Genomic DNA, 11,128 nt, shown 5'->3' on the forward strand with positions numbered 1-11,128 from the left:
CCTCACTGGGGGCTTCTACAAACATCTCATTAGCATTGGGCTCACCTTTCAATGCCCAGAACCAGCCCCTTCCTTAGCAGAAGGGTCACCAGTGCCTCTGGGATCTTTACGTCTGGGTCCTCTCTGAATGGAAAAGAATATGCTTGTAACTAAAGGAGGACATAAATCTTAGAGAAAGCATGGAGCAGAGCAGTACAAGACACGTAGTGTTAAATTGAAACTTGCACCCATTGCAGCAACCCCCTTTAGGGACTGGGGATGTGGTACCACAGAGCAGAGACGTCCCAGTCACCCCCACAATGATTTGCTGATCCCCGTGGAAGCAGAGGAAAGGGATAACCATGGTGAGCAAAGAATGTAGAGCATAAGTTGAAAAATAAAGAACTGTTACCCACCCAAAACCAAGCTTCTGCTCAGATTGCAATTCTTTAAATGACACGGCTTTGTCCTCATATTAATGTGCTATTCCCCTCCCTCTCTCTGCTCTGCCTCCTGCCACAGTGTGACAGATGACAGAGGCTTGGGGAGAGCTGCCTCAGGCTGCATGAATTTCAAGCTCTCTCTGAAAGCACTTTGATATTGGAAGTTACACACTTGAAATTTCCATACCTTGTTCTCCTCGCTTTTCTGGGATCTGATCTGAGGGGAGCTTTAACAGCTCATCTCTGTGGGAAGATTTTTAGACATTTAAGAAGCATGAAATACTAAGGGTTGCATCTGAATTCACTAAGAGATTTCAGTTCACACAATTTCAGCACCAGTCTTTGGCTCTGGAATAAATAATAAACCCTCTTTCTAGATCAATTTTTTTGTCAGGTTTATGATTATAAGCATAAAAACATATATTTTAAATATCACTCCTAAATATATTAGAGAACAATGAATTATTCACGTTGATTGAATGCTTCATTGGTTTTATTTCCCTCATTTTAATGAGCCATTCACTTTTGGACATTTATCCATTTATCTTGAACTTGTACACCAAATACTTTGCGTAAGCAATTTTGAACCAGCGGCTTTCTTGACATTATTTGCCTCCAGTACCCTCTGTCATTTCTGGTTTGTGCTGTGTATACAGCTTCTCATGCCCTACAGCACTGATTTAGCTCCACAAACAGATGACTATCACAAAGAACAGGTATCTCCCAAACAGTCAGCCAACAAGTCCATCTACAACAAGTCCATTTACATTGATCAAAGAAAGAGGGGGGAGCAGAAACACAGGTAACTTAAGTTTTAGTGCCCATCTTCATCCATCAGCAGAAGGCAAGCCATCCAGGTCAAAAACCACCTGAAGATAGTGGCCCGGTGTGGGGAAGCTCAAAGGCAGACAGGTTGTCCTCTCCTGGCCTCCAGTCATGCTGCAGGTCACTGGGATGCCATGAAACCCAAACCACCTCCCCTCTGCTTCAGGGAACCCCAGCTCATGTGCTCAGCAGTGTGAGCACACCCTTTGTCACCAGCTCACCAAGAAGGGCTGGAAGACTTCAAGTCCAGGATAGACATAAATATACCTGTGTGCCCTCTGCATCCTGGCAGAGCCAGTGGAGAGCACCCAGAAGACCTGAAGATGTTGCTAGTACAAGGGTCTTGGTAGCCCTCCTAAATGTAAATGGCTCCAACTACAGCCCTGTTCCAGCCACCACCTGTGCCCTTGTCACCCACCCAGGCACAGTCAACTCCACCCCCGAATGCAGCTCAGAGCTGGTGATCACAACAGGACTGTATCAGCTCTTATCTCTGTGAACAGTCTCTGAGTAAAAGGCACATGCCCACTCCTTGGGTCAACAGATCTATATAGTATAAATAAAGAAGCACACACTGATGTGTATTTGCATAGATACTTTCACTTACCCATCAATAATCAAAATTGATTGTCACAACAATAGTTGCACTTGTAATTTGTTACCTTTGGAGCCGAGTTTGTGTCTGCCTGTAGTGCCCTGAAGCAGAGCACTGCCAGGTAATGGGCACAGCTGCATTTGCCAATGACCAAATGATTCAAATCAGCAACACCTTATAAAATTACTTTAGATGCCAAGGAAAGCAAAACCCACAGAAAAATCAGAACCAACTTAAGTCCAACAAAGCAAAATCTAAAATCTATTTAAGAAGTTGCTTGATTTAAGGCAAATACAGATGGGTAATGGCTACGACTTCTGAAACTTCATAGCATGCAAGTCTAAACACAGGGGCAAGAAGTAGGGGCATGGGTGCAGCTCCAGAGACCGCACAGACTTTGATCCACTTGGGATTCTTTCTCCCTAACAACAAACAAACAAAAAAGAAAGCAAACAAAACCTGAATCAAGTCCATGCTGGTGTGTTGGAGCAACTTCAGATCACTGACTGTTTGTATGAGAAGCAGATTAATATCTTGGTATGTGGGAGAACTCAGGAATGAGTAAGTGTTGCCCAAGATGAAGAGGGTGAACACTGAGTAAGAGCAGAGTGTGAAACAATAATTGCCAGATACAAGAAAATGTATCACTGTTTTTAAAATGTGGATAAATATTCTCTAGGAAATTTCTAAACTTCTCTTGGTTTTATGCTGTTTTCATAACACATCCAGGTCACGTAATTTGTTCTGTTGGTTGCTCTTGGCTGTGATTTATAAGATGTCATAAGTGAAATGTTTGGGATTAGGTTTTTGGGGTTTTTTTTTAGTAAATACCAAAGCTACAGAGAATGATGAGTCAGTAGGAAAGAAAAAATGAACTATTAGGTCACTCCTCAGGGCACTTCAAAGCAGTAGCTTCATGTAAACATTTTTATCCCAGAAGTTTGCAACACCATATCCAAGCAATATATCAGGTGGGTCCAGGTGGCTGCTTCAGCAGTTATGAATTGCCAGCGATGCAAGCTGAAAACCAGGCCATACTTCTCCTGCCTTATCCATGCAAAAATCCCATATGGAGCAACAATCCATGAGAAAGCTTCAAGAATACTCATACCAGCTTACCAGGATAAATCCTCTTGCTGGTCACCAGCCTGAAATATCCAGTGAGCATTAGGATTCATATCACATCTGCTGGAGAGGACCATATGTTCCAGTTTATGCTGAACTAGTGCTCTGTGCTGCAAGACTCTGCATTTATGACAAATGATAAGCAAACACAGCCAGCTCCAGAGTCTGTATATAAACACGTGTATCTGTCATCTTCCTTTGCAAGGCTCTTCTCCCAAGAAGAGAGAACTGATTTCTCATGCGTTATCCCTCTAAACATATGCCCCATGTCTTACAAGACTCTCACATTTTGTGTAAACAATAGCACTTGTGTCACTTAAAATTGAGATATAATTATTTCTCATTAGCAAGTATTGCTGCAATATTTGGGTGGGAGGAATTGAAAAGCAGACAGTTGTTAATTTAAAAAAAAACAAACACATTTCAACCACTTTCAAAGTCTTCTTTCAACCACCTTCAAAGTCTTCAAGTAAACAGCATTTTTCCTGCCAAAGTGAGAACAATGAGAGCTGACAAGATGAGATGTGGAAGACAGCTCCTCACCCATCACTAGCAGTTAGCTTTCCAGGCCAGGGCTGGAATCAAACCATTAAGCTACCCTTGCAGAATAATCTCACCAGTGATTTTAAGTCCTGCTTCTGTTCTTTTGCTGAACAAAAAACCCACTTGAAAGCACATTTTCACATACCAGGAGTGCTGTCTGGTTAGTAGAGTAATACAGACAGAAGGAAGATTCAGCTCCTCTCAAACTGTATTTCCAGTGTATTTCAGCCACAGACTTGATAAGTGACCACAGGCAAGTCACTAAAGCCTCCAACAAGTTTAACATGGAGCATCCAATTATCCCCATTGCTGTTGGGCTGAGAGTTAAGCAGCCCTAAAGCAAAGTCCCTTTCTCATGGGAATGCTTCAGGCTAGCAGAGGAGAGACTGTCACTCCTGAGAGTGGGACTCTGCTCCACCTGCCTTGGGATCCACAGCCAAGGCATGGGGAACTTAGGATGACACATCCAGAGAGCAAAGGCTCCTCTGTGTTTTGTCATTTGGGCATCAGTCCCGGGAAAGCAACCTGTGCATGTTCCCCTTTCTCAGAAGCTGGGTGCCACCTCTGAAGTAGGTCTCTGTCCCACAGGAGGGAGGAAACAATCTATCATCAGCAAGATGGGACAGTTTTAAATTAGATATAGGCTACAGTTTAAAGAAGAAGCTTACTTTAATCCAGAGATAGCTACAAAGATCATCAGGACTGAGTCATCTGCCTTGACATTGCATGTCTGTCTGCTCCTATAAGCAAATGCTTTTCACTCCACTTAATGTTTTATGCATTTGCATACACAGTTAGCAGCCTCTGATTATATAGCTGCCCTCAAACCCCAAGCTTGGGAGAAACTCTTGACAGCCTGCTAAAAAAAGGCTGGCAGAACTTGCCTTCAAAATGCACTGCAAAACCCCTCAAATCCCCCTCACCCACTGCTGCCCCTGCTCTGACCCAGGCAGCCCAGTACACTGGGAAGGTAAGATCTGAGGGATCTAATAGTTGTCTAAAACAACTCAAAAACTATTTACCAAGATAGTAGAGACAAACTCTTCTCCATGGTGTCATATGACATAACAAGCAGCAGCAGCAACAGTCTTGGAAGCTTCAGGATAGATATCAGGAAAAAAGCATCACTGGCAGGGTAATGCAGGACCAGAACAGGCTGCCCATAGAGGCTGTGGAATTTCTGTCCTTGGAGGTTTTCAACACCTGGCTAGAAAAAGCCATGGCTGACCTCCTTTAGTGCTGGCCACAGTCCTGCCTCCAGCAGGAGGTTGGACAAGATGACCTCCAGAGTTCCTTTCCACATAACACTGTGTGATTCCTGGGCTTTCATCAGAACATCAGGTACTTCCAGCTAAGAACAGGCAGTGCCATGGCCAGAGTTAGTGAAACAAAGACATTCAGCACCAAACCCTGACTTTCTAAATATCAGCATGAGTGTATTATTCTGCATCTTAACACGATGAAACACTGCTGCTGCCATAAGCTGTATTGCTGGACACAGAGGTACCACCTCTGCTCTGCTCAGGTTTGGGTTCTGCTCTGCAAAACTGTAGCACAACGTGGTACTTCTCAAAAACACCTGAAGGACAACTGCCACTGTCCTAAATCCATTCAGGTTTTTCAACTCAGACATCCTGGGAAAACTGAAGTAACAAATAGAAAAACGGTACCTTTAAACAATCTCCTCCCTTACCACACACATTCCTCCTTTAAACTGGCCAATATTTTTATCTTATTCCTTTAAGCTTCCCAGGCTAAAAAAGTACGTGCAAAATTCAATGCAAGTGACATGCCACAACTTCGAAGCTAGTGACAAAAAATTACTAGCACACCATTTGAAATTATGTCTTCCCTAAAGCCAAGAAACAAGGCACACACAAGTGAAGACCCTGTCAATCTTCCCTGTTTTGAAAATGCAGCATTTCACAGCCCTTCTGTCTGATCCAGGCTCCTTTTCCTCTGTCAACATGACCAGAGTTCACTGAGAATCACTATGATAACAGACTTGTATAAGCTATATACTTTGGCCTGTGCCTGCCATTAACCCCTGCTGGGATGACTAAGTTATTAGTTAGCTTAGTTCTGCCTCAAAATAACATCAAAAAAGTAACTACAGCCTTGCAGCAGCTGTATAATCGTTCTGTACAGTACCGAGCATCTCTAGTTGTTTTGTAACCTTCTACCATGTTTTTCAGTCTTTTAAAAGCTGAAATGGGTTTTTAAACAAAGTCTCTTTTTCCTGAGAAAAACGAAAACCAACTCCATTTTCTGTGTAAAACAACAACAAAAAAAAGAGCAAACTGCCAGTGAACAGGGAAATGCATAGCCATTGGAAGTGGAAGAGGAACAGCCCACACACATTATAATGGATGGGCAGAAATCTGCTGCTCCAGTAAAGAAGGACCAAATCCTGCTCTGGAGCATAAAGCAAAGTTATTCTCCCAATTCACATTTTATGCTCACAGCTAGAAACAGTGTTACTGTCTGACATCCTAATCAAATGTGCAGGATGTGTTCAGCTGCTGAGGACAAAGAACTCGCTATGAGCACTTTCAGAGTTGCAGCAGATATGACCAAACACACTGATCTCACACAGCGACCTCCTGGCATTTGATATTCCCAGACTTTGGCCAAAAGAAATACATTAAACATGAGATTTGTCTCTTAAATGTTGCCCTAAGTGAGCAGTGTGTGATGGTCTCAGAGGGCTCCCACATCTTGGACAATCACATGAGCACTTCTGTTGGAAGCCAGTCCCACCACTGCTGAACACCACCGCAGACATCTTCAGAAAACCTCTGTGACCACAGCCCTGGAGAACACCAGGCTTCAGCTGAGAACCACCTCTAGGAAAGCCCCACAGATGCCACGTCCAGCTTTCAATCCTGATGCAATGACTAAAAGACCAGGAACTGTCTGGCTCTGTTTCAAGTTTCTGTCACAGGACCATTGTATTTATGGGTGTGCAAATTGTGGCTTTGAGTCAAAATATACTCTGCCCTTCCCTCCCCCCTCCCAGCTCTAATAATGGACTTCCAAAAGATGCTGTCCCATGCTGCCCCTGGTATTAAAGACTTTACAGTGGACTATTCATCAAGCAATCCTTTTTCCTTCTTTTCCTCAATTATTAAAGCTGATGACTTACACAACTGCACTGCACAGGCTTCCAGTACCACTTTTTACCCCTCCAGCCACTTAAAATTAGCTGTTCTTTTGTGCCAATTCCTCTCTCCTCCAAATTACCTAGGAATTTTACACATGCATATTGAATACTTTAGAGAAATTAAGGCAAGAAATCTGCTAGATGTAACTTTTGTTCAGTGAACTGGTTAAGTTAGGGAAGATATTGCATTAGTCTAACAGGACATACCTTTAGCAAACTTGAGTTTTCACACACGTTGTTGACAACTGTCTGGGGTTGAGGCAAATAAAATGAGAATCCCTTAGAGTTCTCTTCTGATTATGCAGTCCCTGATTTAGCTTCGAGTTCCTCAAGTTACTCCAGTGGGTGTGCAAACCAGTCAGAGATAAGAGAACCAAATGCTACTTTGCTACAATGTAAATAACATCAGCAGTTTGAGTATAACCAAGTAACACTTGAAACAGTTGGACAGAAAAATATTTTTAAATGGTCAAAGTGCCAGTCATAATAAATCACACAGAATAGGAGTTTCTCTGCATCAAGATTTAACTTTCAGTCTAAGCTCCTTCACAAAAAAAAAAGCTAAATAATCAGCTTTAAGAAGCCTTTCATGTCAAATTACACACCAATCAGTACCTACAAACACTAACAGAGCTACTAAAAAGGTAGACCCAGACAGAGCTGGATTAAACGCTGTCTGAAGCAAAGTAAGATAAGCTTGAAAGCTCTAACAGAATATTAAATGCATTTCCACAGGTGGCCCAAGTTGCTCTCTCCACCTGCTTTGTGTCAGGAATCAGTTCCTTTACACACACATTTGGGTCAAAAAATCCCAAACCAAACAAACCCAAGAAAATACCAAACAACAACAACAACAACAACAACAGAATCCCACCACAACAAAAAAAACAACAAAGGAAATAAAATTCTACTGAAAGAATTTAGAACTGCACCTGAAAAACAACCCACCCCAAAACACAAAGAAGTCTTTAAGTAAAATTGGTCTTATAATAGCAATCTTTATTCAAGACAGATTGAAAATAAATACTTGCCAGTAGTTCACTTACTCTGAAAACAGAAATGAAAAATAATCTACTTCATCAGTATTAACCATTTTAAAATTAGCTGATGAGCTCCAGCTTATTTCAAGTAGACATAAATTTCAAGGCAACAGAGAATGTATTTATAATTTTTATGTGTGTATATATACACACATATTGCATATATACACATATTTTGCTGCCACCTTGTGAACAGTCTCTGAATAGGGAGGTTTGGTTCATACAGACCCAACTCTGCCATCTTTGTTCACATTTAGACCAACTGACTTTAACACAGATACTTTTTAAATGGGTGTTCAATGTGACAAAGGATGACTGAATCAAGTGCTTAGTGCAGAAAATTTTAAAAGGCTGAATCTAAGAGCTCTTACTCTTCCCAAATTTCCATGCACTTGTGTCCCAGTTTATTGCCACAACCATTATGGAAAACATCACTAAATTCTTTCTGATAAAAATATTGCAGCTTTGCATCCAAGTTGTATGGCTGTCTTCAAAAAAGAATAAGCTGGTGTCTGTAAAAAGAATAAAAGATTAAACACATCTCCTGAAGTGTTTTGCTTGAACCAAAATGTGATAAGGAATAGTAAGCATCGTATAAAAACAAAACACACACACACACATACACAAAAAGAGAAAACTAAACTAAACTAAAATCTTTGCAGAATATTTCCATTTCTCCACAAATGTAAGTCAGGAGAAAAATAAGGAGAGAAGCCACACGCTTCTCATCTATTATTCCAGGGAGCACAGAATTCAGTTCAGTATTTCACAATTCCTAACAGGGTTGTGACCACCTACCAAGATGATGCCTCAAGTTCCCAGCTGTATGGGTAGCACTTATTAGCCTTATCTTCAAAAATATCTAATCTAAACTTAAATTACAATAAAATTTAAAATTTTGCACAGCAAACCTATGGGGAAAACACAATCACTTCAACACCTGACATGAGTTCCAACAGATTTGGTTCTCCTCCAGAAAAATGAAAGCTGTAATACTGCAGGGCTTTCTTCTATGGATCTTTGGGAAAGAACATTTTACTTACTGCTTCTGCATCGTGCTCTATCCCAATGTCATGGTGCTCCCGTTCATCATCCCGAAACTGCTTTATTACCTTTAAAAACAGCAGGTAATTAGCAAGCCTACTTTGCAGACAAATCAAGGCAGCTGGTACACAAAACTGTCTGCCATTGACCACTGCATGCACCACAGCAAGCTGAGGTCTCTCAAGAAACTTCTCAAAGATCTGAATCTCCAATTCAGAAAGAAGGGAATTCTTTACAGTATTCTCCAAAGAAAGTCTTTAAGGCCAAGGTGCTGTTTAATATATCATTATCTTTTTCACTGTTACAAAAAAACCTATAGTCACAGTAAACTTTTAACACTGATTAGGTTCACACACACACATACATTATTCTGACAATCTGTATAAGGAAATTAAGGTCTCTTTCTTGCCAATCAGTAGGGATGTTTCCCTGTAGGCCAACTAGGATTTTGCCTGTTCTAAAGAACTCTTTTTTTGAGTTTTTCAACTGGGACCAAAAGGCAATGTGTGCAGCTCTGGGCCCTGCAGTTTAAGGAGGATGTGAAGGTACCTGAATGCGTTCAGAGCAGGGCAACAAAGCTACTATGCAGTCATATTTCTGCCTTTTGTTTCCCCTTCAGACCCTTCCTTTCAATTAAAATTAATCAAAATTAAAGCACAATTCTCCCACTCAAAAGGGAAATGCCGAGTTACTGAAAGTATGCTGAAGGTAACCCAACACACATTTTAAGTTTGGTGCTTGATCAATTTAGTGTTGCTGAAGGAAAAAAAACCATCCTTTTATCTTAAAAGTTTCTGCTGACTTCAGCATTCTAAGTGACAGACACAAAGAGAGCTACTGTAAATTCTACGAGCACGTTATTTTTAAATGACTAAAGCTGCATCAGGTAATTCAATGAGTTTGTTAAGCTACTTTTTAAGTCAGTTAAATACCTGCAATAGTTCTTTGTACTTTTCTGGATCTTCTTCCATCAGAGTTCGGATCTGGCTGTTGTAGTGGTCTGATATACTCTCTTCCACTGCCACTGTGCAAGCCATGGCACCCTTCCTTCCCAGTAAAGCACTTCCAGCCCCTGTGGTTGTGGTGCCAAACATACGAACACAATGAAATCTGAAGCAACACAAATAATTTGCACATTTGTAGACTTCATAAAATGACAACAACAACAACAACAATAATAATAATAATACAAACCCACCTAAAACAAAACCTGCTACATTCCAGAAAGGCAATAAAACAGTAGGTCGAACTCTGTATGCAACCATGAGCTCATTGAACTTTTTCAGGTGGACTTTTTCTTGATTCCACATTTGCTGCAAAAGAGCCAGATCACAGTGAAGTACAAAATCAAAGAAGTTAAACGTTTCCAATAAAACTAATAAACTGCAAAGAAAAACAAAACAAACCCACACTGTGACAGCTGAGGTAACACTATAACATCACAGAGAAAAAAAATGAAGAAGGGCAGACAAGGATAGTAACAAAAGGGCAACATAAAAACATTTGGGAAAATAGGACAACACTACAGCATCTGTAGTACTGGTAACTTCCTTAGCAAGTAATCCCACCCCTCTTTACAAACACGCCCCTTCGGACGTGCTTAGAAAAAGATGTACAACAAACTTGCCACAGAAGCGATGACCTTTCACCTTCATCCGGCGCTGTTAATTAGACGCAAATTAACACAGCGCTCGCCCCCAGGCCCACTGACCTGGATGACCGGTCCCACGCTCGACCTGCCCAGTACGGCCATTTGCCCCGCGTAAATGCGGTTGGCCCCGTACTCCCCCGCGTGGTCCACGCGGATGATGCGGTCTATGACGGGCTTGTTGATGCCCTGCGGAGCCGCCTGCGTGCTGCACGCTCTGGGAGCGGCCCCGCCGGCGGGCACAGGCCGCGGACCTGTCGGAGAGACAAAGGTGACACGAGCTCCACTACGCCCAGCCCCGGCCGAGGCGCTGCCCCCTGCGGAGCCGGACGACGGGGCGAGGGTGTGAGGGGCGGGCAGGGAGCGGAGCCATGCCGATACCGGGCCCGCAGCGGAGGCAACGACGCCGCCCCAACGAGAGCCGCACCGCCGGTACCGCGGCCACCGCCGCCATCGCGCTGATCCTCGGCGGCTCCTCCCAACGTCATCACCGCGCGCCGACCTCCCGCCCTATCACGACTCCGATTGGCTCCCCCGAGCCGCCGCATTGGGCAGTCCAGCTGTCAGTCAGAGCCGGCGGCGCTTCGCCCGGTTGCCATGGGAACGGGGCTCACCATTCCCGCCCCCGGCGGCCGAGGCGGGAACCGCGGGTGGAGCGCTGAGGGCGCGGGCCCGCCCCGCCCGCGGGCACCGCAACCTGCTGTAAAACATCACACCTTGGAG

The 11,128-nt window shown here is 43.0% G+C and overlaps 1 protein-coding gene across 1 annotated transcript; it reads right to left on the reverse strand.

Annotated features, from left to right (window-relative positions):
* Positions 1-7,651: 7,651 nt before the first annotated feature.
* COQ7 (coenzyme Q7, hydroxylase) lies at positions 7,652-10,888 on the reverse strand. The gene is made up of 6 exons (XM_032703757.1): positions 10,787-10,888; positions 10,469-10,659; positions 9,956-10,070; positions 9,690-9,829; positions 8,757-8,825; positions 7,652-8,225 (listed from the first exon to the last, which is right to left on the reverse strand). The coding sequence occupies exons 1-6, from the start codon at positions 10,857-10,859 to the stop codon at positions 8,148-8,150; spliced, it is 666 nt and encodes a 221-aa protein (XP_032559648.1). The 5' UTR covers positions 10,860-10,888; the 3' UTR covers positions 7,652-8,147.
* Positions 10,889-11,128: the final 240 nt, after the last annotated feature.

This window comes from Chiroxiphia lanceolata, chromosome 16 (assembly GCF_009829145.1).
Source record: "Chiroxiphia lanceolata isolate bChiLan1 chromosome 16, bChiLan1.pri, whole genome shotgun sequence".
Lineage (NCBI taxonomy): Eukaryota > Metazoa > Chordata > Aves > Passeriformes > Pipridae > Chiroxiphia > Chiroxiphia lanceolata.

Coding starts and splice junctions, on each gene's coding strand:
- COQ7 (XM_032703757.1), bottom strand. CDS start 10,859: ATGGCGGCGGTGGCCGCGGTACCGGCGGTGCGGCTCTCGTTGGGGCGG. Junction 10,071..10,468: donor GCGTGGGACCGGTCATCCAG/GTCAGTGGGCCT, acceptor GCTCTTTTGCAG/CAAATGTGGAATCAAGAAAA. Junction 9,830..9,955: donor TGTAGCAGGTTTTGTTTTAG/GTGGGTTTGTAT, acceptor CCACAACCACAG/GGGCTGGAAGTGCTTTACTG.